This window comes from Chelonoidis abingdonii, chromosome 5, assembly GCF_003597395.2.
Source record: "Chelonoidis abingdonii isolate Lonesome George chromosome 5, CheloAbing_2.0, whole genome shotgun sequence".
Taxonomy (NCBI): domain Eukaryota; kingdom Metazoa; phylum Chordata; order Testudines; family Testudinidae; genus Chelonoidis; species Chelonoidis abingdonii.
Window position 1 is genome coordinate 33,494,402 of NC_133773.1, and position 12,464 is coordinate 33,506,865.

Consider the following 12,464-nt stretch of genomic DNA (forward strand, 5'->3'; position numbering starts at 1 on the left):
AAGTTCAAATACCAAAATCTGTATGTCCATACCAGTGAACTCTCAAGCCTTTTCTGTCATACAATGTACAGAGGGCTAAAGTTCCTCCATGACCTGCCACACCTCTCCTCTTTTGTGAGTTCAACAAGTCTCTCCCACTTTCTTGGAAAAATTAAAGCTAGATTTTTCTTTTAACAGACCTGTTTGCACTTCATGAGCAAATCTACCCTCTCTCATCCTTACTTTGCTTGTAGTCTCCTTTTTTTCTGAATCCTATTAAATGGTTTCATTCATTTTATCTTTAAATGCTACATTTGGGCTAGGGGAGCAGGAAGCATGCAGTCAGTGGCTTTGCCTATGACTGTTGCCAGTGTGTTGTTGACCATTCAGTCTGATAATCAATTTTCATTGTATTGTCACTATCACAGTCAGTCATCGATGTTGTAGAATAGAAAATACCTGACAAGGGCTTTTATGTTAGTAGGTCATATTTCAGGTCAGAGGTGGGCTGCAGGACTTATCTGATGACTACTGTAGTCCATAGGAGTCTTTTCACTGTGTAATGGATAGGAACCTATAAGAGCAGTATTGCAGTGATCACATCTTTCCTCATAATTTTGTATTTCCGTGTTCACTGATGATAAGAGTATTTAAAGCTACTTTAGTGATAACAAAGGTTGGTCCCTAATCCTGCAAACACCAGAAAAATCTAATGATTGCACAGTCAAATACATATAGTTTTTTTCCACTCTCCAATCTAATGGTCATATACTCCAAGAGTAATAGAAGCATCTGAAGGAGATACTGTGCCACACCATGAGTCCTGGCACCTCGATGCACTTCCTCAAGACATTGTTATCTCAATGACTAGACATACACTCCAAAGAGGTCACATAAGCAATAAAGCAGTAGTTTTCAACCTGTTTTTATTTGTGGTCCACTAAAAAATTTCAAATGGACATGTGGACCCCTCTGAAAATTCAACCTGTGGTCCATGGACCCTACCATAGACATCTTAGACTGAAAGCTGGCTGAACAGAATTCAACTATAAATGTTGCGTGTGCTCAGCATGGTATCTGATGCAATGTGAGAAAGGGCGCTAAACTGTGGCCTTCTATGGTAATGACAACACTTCCAGGTTTTGACCTGTAGGTGGGAGTATTCACATACTTTTGATTGATCAGAAAAACGGAATGCCTTTTCTAGGATTTAAAACTTTATTTTCATAGTCACCTTTCGCAGATCCCTTAGACATGGTCTGGGGACCTCTAGGGGCCTCAGATTGAAAACCACTGCAATAAGGCATTCAGATAAAGGCACCACTTGATTTTATTTTAAAGTCTAATAACTGCAAAAAATCAGGATTTGTCAATGTGCAGGTCTCCAAATATAAACATATTAGTGGGGCATATATCTAGAGCTATATGGTACAGATTTAAGTTATGAAAAATTACACTTTGTGCATGCTATATATGTCATTGTCAAAAGATAACTTGCTTATTTCTCAGCTAACTTTTTTTATTCCAAATTTGGCAAAGTGCACTTCTCTGAGTGAAGGTTAGGTACTTGCCAGGTTTTAAGTTTTAAAACAGCTCTTTTTGAGTGATCAAGTACCAAAAAGGACAATGTTCTTAAAAGACAACTTTTTTCATCTCTAATAATTAATAAATGGCTCGATAGACTTCCTGTAAATGTTCACAGCCCAAAAGTAATGTTCTGAGAATTAATAGGGACCTGGGATGGAATAGTCATCTCAGTCTGAACAATAGAGTCTTTACAGCAATCCTGATGACACAATTAATCCTTTTCCAAGGTTAATTCTCTTGGGTTCACATATTATTTGCTAAATATGTTGGAGAGGCACCCACAGAAAGGTGTAAGTTTAGCTTTACTTTGTATTTGTGTGTTAACTCCTGACTTATGAAGTATGGTACTAAGAGAGTGAATGAATGAGTAAAAAAATAGCAAGCTCTCCAGGACATTCATCAGAGAGAATCTTGTTAAACACATCCTCTTCCTCAGGTCTTGACAAAGTAATGGCTTTTAGCACATAGGAGTTCTCAGTGTAGCCTGTGTACCTCTCCAGATATTATAGCTGAGTTATAATCACTTGCTGCAAATATAACAGATTATTATTCTGACTATGAGTCTCTATTTCAGAGAAATTAGTCCCAACAATCCTTTCTGTTCCTATGCATACGTCATCTTCCCAAGATAATTAGCAGGTACATATCCTTGCTGTCCTTTGGCTTCTGCCAACCACCATTCTTTATTGCCGCTCAGGTCAGAAAACTGGAGTATCCGAACCCGCTGGTACTCCTGAAGACTGAGTTCCTGATGGCTTCTTGCTTGAAATGCATAAACAGCATAGAAAGTCTGAAAAAGAAACAACCAGCAGAAAGGAAACCTGAACTGATAAAATTTAACTATATTATGTCCCATTAATTTATCTTAATATATAAAATGTACTGAGAAGGGATACATTTTATATAAAAAAGGCAATTAATACAAAATAAAATGGATAATTTCAACAAAAAGACCCAACGAAATCCTCTGTAACAGGGTATTCTAGCCTTTTAAGATTAAAGGGGGTCAGAAGACCCCATTCCAGGGAGTTGGAATGAACAAAGGCCCAGAAAATGGCCTGGTAGCAGAAGAAGGGAAGTGGTCCAGGGAATAAGGAGTTGGATGGGAGGAAAATCCCAGGACACTGTTCCTTTAAGGGCCTGCTGTCAGGAGCCCTGTAGTGTGGGTTAGGGTTCCCCCTCTTTCAGTCTATCAGGAGGAATGTTCTGGTGAGGAGACAGACTATAGGCTACCTTCTCCATCAGAACAATGATAAGCTACAGCTGCTTTGGCTGGCCCCCAGCTGTAACAAGGTGACACCAAGGGTCAAGTTGGAGTCACTCACTGGAACTAGGGTGAGGAACCAGCAGCAGGAACTTAGACTCAGGAGTCTGTTCAGCAGCAAGCTCAGCAACTAGTTGCTCAGCTAGGGAGTGGGACAGGAGCAGGAAGCTTTATGCCTGGTGGTGTCCAAGCAAAAGTCTGCTGCCAGTCACCTGACCCAGCTGAGTCAGTGAGTGCAGCCTCTGGCAATGAGATGTTATCTGCAGTTCCCTCATCTGACTTGGTGGTGCAGTAGGTAAGGCTCTTGCGTAGCAACCCCGCAGATATGGGCATGAGTCTTATACCACCTGGCATGCTTAATGGAGGGATGATCCTGACTAGGATCCAACTGTGGTATCTGTTGGTCTATATTTCCCCTCCCCCACCCTTGTGAAGCACTATGATGGTTAGAGGGTAGAGGTTTGGGCGTGCACCAGCCATTTGTAAGGGAACAATGAGGTGGAGGAAACAGAACCTGGTTGCACCATGCTGCATATAAAGGACGTACAGTATCAGAATGAGCTAGGGAAACTAATATACAAAATATATTCTGGGAACCAGCAGTTAAGGGAAAATACAAACAAGAAAAATTAGTCAAAAAGTATCGTATGTTGAGGCTACCAAAAGGTAGCCACTGCAGAAAATAGAAAAAGAAAAATACATTGGGCAGGGAGGAGAATATGAGAGGAATGGGAGATGATATATTCCTTGTAGATAGAGGGAAATTTATAACACTCATTAAGAAGTAATTAACTGCACCTTGCAGACGTGGAGAAAAAATGAAAGGATTAAAATCATAGCAAAAGCATCAGAAAAATATCTAAAAATAGACAATCTCTCAATAGACCGTGTTCATCCAATTTTAAATAAAGGAAATAATACAGCTTATTAAAGGTTTTAATGATCCTTAGCTGGAATCCTCATAGTTTAATAATGTATGGAGAGGAATTTAAGAAAGGCATCTTTGAAATGGGAATAAAGGCTGATGTGATATGTGTGCAAGAAACAGAGCTAATAAATAAACTTGTGTTCAATCTACCAGGATATGATATACTCTAGAGGAATCAAGTGGCTACCAGAGGAAGGGGTGAGAGGTGTATATATTCATAAAAGACTTAGCAATGTCAAAAGGGTGTGCAGAAACTACGTTTTTAATATAGTGCTACTGAGATTCCCATGCAGAACAAAAACATAGATTTTTGTTTATAAGCCATGTAAAAATTAGTTATTTTAGAACTAGAAAAATTAGTTATTAATGTAAAAAACCCACTCACAATTTGTGGCAATTGTAACAGTCATAATGAAATATGGGAAAGTAAGAAAACCATGCTTAGAACAATTTATTGATATACATAACCTGCTGCTAATGAATGCAGGAGCACCTTCTAGATTTAATTCAGTGAATAGCTCCATTTCTGTTTTGGATCCAGGAACTACAACAAATAACATAGCTAGTAAATGCAGCAGGGAATTTTATAAAGAAGACAAAATGGGAAGTTATCACTTCCCTATGCATATTGATTACCAAGGTTGAGGAAATGTCAAAAACACAAGAAGAGTTCCTAGCTGGAATTTTCAAAAAGTTGACTGGGACCTTTTCAAAATTAAATGTGATAAATATTTTTGCAGTAAGTATACAAGTAGCAACCTAGGAGAATTCTATGATGATATAATAAAAAGAATTACAGCAGCAGCTGATCTGGCCATCTAAAAAACATCAAATTCCCCCCAGTGTAGAAATCCAGTTCCCTGGTGGAATGAGGATTGCAAATTAGTAACCAAGGGAAAAAGTAAGGCATACAAGCAAGCAAAACACACAATTAATAGTCCAGACTTAATTAATTATAAAAGGTGTAAGATGGTGGCACAAAGGATTATCAAAAAAACAATAAAAAAAGAAAGTTGGAGAAATTTCTGTGGGAAATTGACAAAGATTCAAATCTCTCAGAAATATAAGCAAACTCACAGAATGAATGGAATTCAAAGTAAAAGTAAATGTATAGCTGTTCTTATTGTAAACAGTGAAACAGATCTCCATTTTAGGAAAAGCAAACATTTTAGCAAAAGAATTCCAAAAGGTCAGTAGTGATCTGATTCAAAACAACGAGTTTCATGAAAAAAAAGAAAAAAAGAAAAAAAGAGGTTTATTGAGGATAACTGTGAACTATTAAATGGCTGGAGAGAATATACTGATGATGCATAAAAAATTTAAGTATGCAGGAGCTTATTGCAGCCATTAGGAAAAGGAAAAATACAACTCCAGGTAAAGATAATATACCAGAAGTAATGAAATGCTTCAACACAGGTCAGAAGGGAGTCTAAAGATTCTATTGCAGTTAATATAATGATATATGGGAAAAGGAGTGCTGCCAATGGAATAGAAACAAGCTTTGCTGAGACGTTAGTAAACCAGGCAAGGTACATACAAGACCAGATGCTTACAGGCCTATTGCCCTCACATCATGTATGAGGAAAATAAGGGAAAAAATGATAAAATGTAAGATAATGAAATGCTCGGAGAAAAATGAGGTTCAACGTGGTTTCAGGAAAGGAAGATGCACAGTTGAGACTAGAAATGGAGGTACAAAAAAATATAAAGACTAAGAACTTGATGATAACAATCTGCCTGGACAGTGGAAAAGCAGAATACATGTTATGGCGGGAAGGGAAGGCCTCCTATATAAAGTAGCCAAAATTGAAATAAAAGGGAGAATGTTTGGTGGATAAGGGACTTTTTAAGTGACAGAACGATACATGTCAAAGTGGGAACAGCTTTATCGAAAATGGACAGGCTTACAAGTGGAACTCCACAAGACAGAGTTATCAGTCCTACTTTGTGTTCCATTATGATAAATGACCTCCCAGAAAGTATGCAGATGGGAATAGGTATTTCCTTTTTCACAGATGACTGTGCTACATGGACTAAACATAAAAGACAGAGTAGCCATGGAAAAGACAAACAAAGCACTCCAGAGAATTTCCAAGTGGGTAAATAATTGGGGATTTAAATTGTCACTGGCAAAAACCAAGAGAATACTTTTAACAAGGAAGACCCTGGGTTGCAGGGTTTGGTGGCAAAGTTTCTGTTTTATTATGCCCCATTCAGGTTCTGGGTTGCCTGAGGAGGCACATACCCCTCCTCAGCCGCCCTGGAACCTGCATGGGGCATATCAAAAATAGCTTCTAACAAGACACTTTTCTGCTGGGTGAGTTGGGTCCGGGGAGGGAAGGCATGGCATAGCTTTGGCCAGCCCAGGGCTCCTCTTGGCAGGGGAGAAGGGCTCCTGGGGCTTTGGCCAGCCTGGAGTTCAGGACTTGGGGGTGGCGGGGAGGCTTAGGACTGCAGCCAACTCGGTGCTCCTCCAGCCAAGGGGAGGGGGACACTCCAGGCTGTGCTTTGGCCAGCTCAGGGCTCCTCTGAGGGGCAGGGGTGCTCAGGGCTTCTCCGGGCAGGGGAGAAGGAGGTTTGGGGCTCTGGCTGTGGGCAGAAGGGCCAGAACTGGGGGCTAGGCTCCCCAAAGGGGGGCTCCACCCACCGCCCATGACAGTAGCACAGATTCCAGTACATAGTAGAATATCTAGAAATGAGATGGCTGACAGAACAGCAAAACATGTTCTTAAAAAATGAGGAGGTACATAACCTTAAATAGACAAGAATTAAAAAATGTGGTCATGAAGGAGTTTGCAAAGGAGTGGCAAGAACTATGCATTAAGGAAACAAAAGGATGAAAGTTCTGTGATGTATGCTAAAAAATCAAAGATAATACTCTATACTATACAATCATGGTGGAAAAAATGAAGTAGTAAAGTTTAAAGTGTTAACAGGTCATTATGCCTTAAATATTAAGTTAAACTTATTAAAAAGACATAAAGACAGACTGTGTAAAGTGTGCAAAACCAAAAAAACTGTTGATCATGTTCTCTGGCACTGTCGGTAACATTCCATAGAAAGAAACTTTCTTTATGAAAAATTGAATCGACTTGGAATCAAAGATTTTTTCCCTACAGGAACTAGTGAGAATGTCAGGGAAATGGAATAATGCAAAAAAGGTCTTGCTGTGTTTCCTTAGGGATACTAGAGAGAGAGAATAGATTAAAAAAAAAATATAACATGGCCTATAATGATTGAAAAAAGTGGTGGCCATAGCCTTAGGTAATGAGGGTGCTCCACCAAAAACAACAAAGGAGACAGTGAAAAAGAAGGAAGCCAGGGTTAGAGGGCTGAGCTCCAGCCCAAAAGGCTGAGTCTGGTGGCTTTGGGTAGTGCAGATTGGGAAAGAGGAAGATCTATCGGTATGGCAGAAAACCCATGGCTGAGTATGAATTTTTATGTTATTGTTATGGACTTTATTCTGGGAACTCTTAAGGATTGCATGAACATCTTCTGTTATTAAACTAGTGTTAGGTGGTGGGTCCTATGAGCCACAACAGAGACTGTGTGTAATTCTTTTAAGGAGTCCACAAGTGGGGGGCTAACAGGAGCAAAATGCCTGCAAGGCCATCTCTGGCCACAAGGGGGCAATAGGTCATCCCCAGAAAAACCAAGCTCAGCCCTTTAAGTAACTGCTGAAAAGAACCAGACTAAATAAATAAGACTGAGCTAGGGTAGGTCCCAGGCATTTAAATCTAGCAGCTGCTAACTTGAGCACTTCAGTTCTCTCAAGCACCAGATGTTCTATAAGGCACACATTGCAGCAACCAGTTCTAGATAAAGACATAGGCTTCCTTAGCAGAAAAGAATGGTCACGACCTTCTTAGTAAAAATAGATGAAAACAGCACAAAGTACAGCTAGTTGCTTTAGTAGGGTTTACTCTAGCTCTCTTTGTAAGGGCGGGGAGGTGGCTTTACTGTCCAGGAGCAGCTAGAGGCATTGGGTCCGCATGGGATGTTGCAGCTCCACTCTTCTTTCAATTCAAGGTTATGGCTAAATCCCACAATTTAACCCTTAAGCATGTATTACCTTTTCACACATTGTGTGGTTCATTAAAAACCCAACGAACATTACACCAGAGGGCCTGGAGGGTAAGAATGTTGTGTGAAATCGTATGGCATTCTAATAGATTAGAACTGTCCTTCTATAAACTAAGGTTTCCCCTTTAAATTGTAAGCAGTAGTGCACAACTTTTATATTTGGAATAGGAAAAACAGATATAGATAGATATGCTGCATGTATTATGCTTACATGTTGATCATCCACATCGTGATCAGTCTCTGTCCCATTAATTGCAGGTTTTTCACATAGGCTATTATTAGATGAACTGCTGTCACTCCTCCTATGTCCTAGATTTCTTGCACTGCTATCATTGGTAGGCCGTGAAGAGACAAAAAGGCTGATATTATCGAAATCGTCATCACAGAAACTGGTTTCTGCTACATTCTTCTGCACCTTGGCTGGATTGTAGGGCTTCAGGAAGGAGGAATACACATACCCTTTATGAACTAGATATCAGATTAAAAAGAAAAGAAAAATTATTTCAAATATGTTTCAGTCACCTGTTTTTTACAAACTGTTGATCTGATAGAGGTAAACAGATGGGCCCAGACTGAAAAGAAAATCAGTAGCCAAAAGGAAAGCTGTTATTAGGATGTTTGTGCAAAGGACTTACTTCCTGTGTCAACACGCCACCTGCTTGTACTTCCAAAGGGATCTTTTTGCTCAACAACAGCCACCAGCTCACCTTCATATAAATCAATATCAAATTCCTGTGTGGCATTGCATTTACGCTTAGCTTGATATAGTGATTCTGTGCTGTATGTAGACAGTAGCTTAGACCTCTGGCTCTCTGTCTGACGTGGTGATTCAGGCTAAAAATGGAAAAAAAGAGACACAACATTAATTGGGAGCAATGTATTTTAAGACTTCTAGATTAACAGCTATGTACAAACGAAACTAATGCACACCAGTCTGATTGCAGCAATCTACATTTGAACAGGCAGAGCATGCAATTCCATGCCCATTGGACAGTTAGGAGTATAATTTCCTCAACTGTGCCTTCAAACCTGTGAGTTTTGTGTGCACAGTAGGTGTGTGTGTTCACCTGTTGCACTAATGGCTGAAACTATAGTCACTGAAGGATAAAAAAACCTTACTGGATGTGAACTGTCAGGTATTTGGTTTATGCAGTGTTGCTGTAGCTGTGTTGGTCCCAGAATATTAGAGAAACAAGGTGAGTATGGTACTATATTTTATTGGACCAACTTCTGTAGGTGAGGGAGACAAACTTTGAGCTTAAACAGAGCTGTTCTTCAGGTCTGGGAAATGTACTCAAAGTGTCACAGCTAAACACAAGGTGGAACAGATTGTATAAGTAGTTAACATATATTTCAAGTGACCATTCAAGGTGAAGTGACCCATTAACACCTCTCCAAGTCATAGCAGGAAAAGAAATAAAAGGTGGGTGGGGGGTTAAGTGGGTTATAGATTGTAAACCATAAATCCAAGGTCTTTATTCTGTCCATAATTTTTAGTATCTAGCAGATTTATTAATTTAAGCTCCCAAGCTCATCTTTGGAAGGTGTTGTGCAGGTTTCCTTTGAGAATGAAGACAGAGAGGTCAGATACAGAGTGATCACTGTGTGAAAAGTGTTCGTCCACTGTTTTTGTCTCTTATTTTTCTGTGTGAGTTCACTCAAGAGCATAGTGAAATGAGACAATCACTGTTCTCTCAAACAAACTCACACTGAAAAATTATTAAAAGACAAAATCCTGTGAGTGAACACTTTCACAAAGCGATCACAGACCTGAAGAACTCTGTGTAAGCTCAAAAACTTCTCTCTTTCACCAACTGAAGCTGGTCCAAAAAGAGATATTACCTAACTAACCTTGTCTCTCTGTATCAGTGCACTTACAATTCCCATGTAAAATGACTGAAAGCATTTTGAAGTAACCGAAAAATTGGCAGACATGTACTGAGGTCATATAACATATTACAAGGCAGGAACCAAGGCAGGAGCCTTGGACTGTGATATTATATTAAATGACATTGCTATATAAAAAGGAAGGTATTAAGTGGCACTCCTGCAGTTCTGTGCACTTCTAGACTACTCTGTGTGCTAGGTGTGTCTGAATTCCATGGTAGATTTTTCAGCTCCTACTCTAGCTATATAAAACCATCAAATCCACTCACAAAACTTCAACAAAATGAACATTGCAAGATTAATGTCTGTGTGAGAATATTTAACAAGTGAAAAAACTATGACATGCATGCGCAGTCTTAGGCTGGGTCTAGACTACAGAGTTAGTGCCTGGGCATAAATGCTTTATGTTGACCTAACTATGTCAGTGTCGACACTACGCTACAGCCTTGCTCCTGCTGAGGTAAGTGCCCTACTACTCCAACGCAATAACTCCACCTCCACAAGAGGCATAGGGCTCATGTAGGGCTAGTGTCTGTGTAGACACTGCGTTCCTTACGTTGGCTGATGGCTGTCTGGTCATGTCTCAGCTGAAATTGACAAAAAAGCCAGCTCCCAGCTCCCCAGTAGGGCTGTTGCCAGGTCTCCCCTCTAAGCAGGGCTACCACCCAGGCTCCCGGCTTGGGCTGCCACCCAGGCTCTTCACTGGGAGCTCTGCTGCTCCCGAAGCTCCCGATACTCTGGATGTAGATCTCCCCACCAGAGAGGAGAATCCCCACATGGCTTCCTTCCCCCCACTCCCAGCTGGTACTGAGAGGGCAAGAAGCCCCCAGGGACAGCGGGGCCCCCAGTAGGGAGCTGAATGGAGCCGAAAGCCCTGGCTTTCAGCCCTCCATGTTGCCCCTCTTCAGTCGATGGAAACCTCCCGGTGAGGACGCACCCCATCAAAGAAGAAGGGTAGTGTGGACATCAACCACCACAGTAACTACTGCGATAGCTGTAAGTTGACCTAACATAGGTCAATTTAAGATTGTGGGCATAGGTGCCTACTCCGTGGATGCTCTGGGGCTGGAGCATCCACAGGGAAGAAATGTGGGTGCTGAGCACCCACCAGCAGTTCTCCATTGGCTCCCCCCCCGACATCCTCTAGTGCAGGGGTAGGCAAACTACAGCCCAGGGGCTGCATCTGGCCCTTCAGACATTTTTATCTGGCCCTCGAGCTCCTGCCAGGGAGCGGGGTCCGGGGCTTGCCCCACTTCTCGTGTGCCATGGCTCCGCACAGCTCCCAGAAGCAGCAGCATGTCCCCCTCCAGCTCTTACACATAGGGCAGCCAGGGGGCTCTGCACACTGCTCCCGCTCCAAGCACTGCCCCCATAGCTACCATGGGCAGGCAACCATGGCCAATGGGAGCTGCAGGGGATGATCAGGAAAAGTCTCAAGGTGATTACGTGACAAAAAGCAAAGATAACAAAAAGACAACAGAAAATCACCAAAGAGTAACTGGTTACTGTAGCACTCTCATCCCAGGAATGGAGGTTTAAGTTCAGGCCCCAAAAGCAAGGGACCAAGCTTGGATCCCCAATTAGGAGGTCAGACTAGATCATATGGTGGACCTTTCTGGTCCTAAACTCTGTAGGCCCCAGGAGAATTGAAAGATGATGCCTTTGACTCATGTTAAATTTTCACTGACAGAGGCATGATACTCACCTGGATAGGGGCAGGTTTCTTCTTTTCAAAGCTCAGCTTTCGCTCAATAAATGTTGCACTGCTGTTTTCCTTTACAAAATTTAGATTGTGAAACTCTTCTAACACCTGATTTTGTACTTCACAGATACTTGAGGAAGACAGCTGCAAATACACAGTAAGATTATCTCTCATGTACATTACATAGAATAGAGAGGTAAGGAACAGTAGCTCTAATCTAGTGGATCAAGCACTAGGACTCATGAGTTGTTTTTATGGTTTCTGATAGTGCCCACAAGAAGCTAGGCATCAGGCGGATATAAAAGAAGGCATGATCTTAAAATGATTTCTGTTCAGAGCTTGTCTATACACAGAAGTGCTATCAGTTTAATTTAAATCAGTTTAAAAACCAGTATCTATTTAACTCAATATGATTTAAACTGGTCATGTCAGTTTAACGTGTCCCTGTGGTGTTGGATCTATGGGTTTGGCTCAGACCTATCCCTAATTTTAAACATGATGTAAACAGCAAAACTCAAAAGTGACACTGGGAAAATCCCCATTGAAAACAATGCCTAGTATAAGCAGCTTTCCCAAAAACATAAAAGCCCTCTTTAATGATGTAGGGCTTGTCTACAGGAGGAAGTTGCACAACGGTAGCTTAAACTGTGAATTTATACTGATGTATTTAAAACTGGTGTGGAAGGCTTATTTTGGATTAATTAAATCTGTTTTCTAATTGATTAAAACTGAATGGAATAAGCCACTCTTATAATGAAATAAGTGTGTCCCAGGGTACGTCTACACTACGGGATTATTCCGATTTTACATAAACCGGTTTTATAAAACAGATTGCATAAAGTCGAGTGCACGCGCCACACTAAGCACATTAATTCGGTGGTGTGCGTCCATGGTCCGAGGCTAGCATCGATTTCCGGAGCGTTGCACTGTGGGTAGCTATTCCGTAGCTATCCCATAGTTCCCACAGTCTCCCCCGCCCCTTAGAATTCTGGGTTGAGAGCCCAGGGGCTGATGGGGCAAAAATCATTGTCGCG

The 12,464-nt window shown here is 41.2% G+C and overlaps 1 protein-coding gene across 1 annotated transcript in view; it reads right to left on the minus strand.

Annotated features, from left to right (window-relative positions):
- Positions 1 to 474: 474 nt before the first annotated feature.
- Positions 475 to 12,464, minus strand: part of ARHGEF38 (Rho guanine nucleotide exchange factor 38) — a 52,246-nt gene continuing 40,256 nt past the window's right edge. The window contains exons 11-14 of the mRNA XM_032794251.2: positions 11,434 to 11,574; positions 8,477 to 8,675; positions 8,053 to 8,309; positions 475 to 2,356 (exon numbers count right to left, since the gene is read on the minus strand). Of these exons, the coding sequence (XP_032650142.1) occupies positions 2,171 to 2,356; positions 8,053 to 8,309; positions 8,477 to 8,675; positions 11,434 to 11,574 (783 nt within the window). The 3' untranslated portion in view covers positions 475 to 2,170. The remainder of the gene's footprint in view (positions 2,357 to 8,052; positions 8,310 to 8,476; positions 8,676 to 11,433; positions 11,575 to 12,464) is intronic.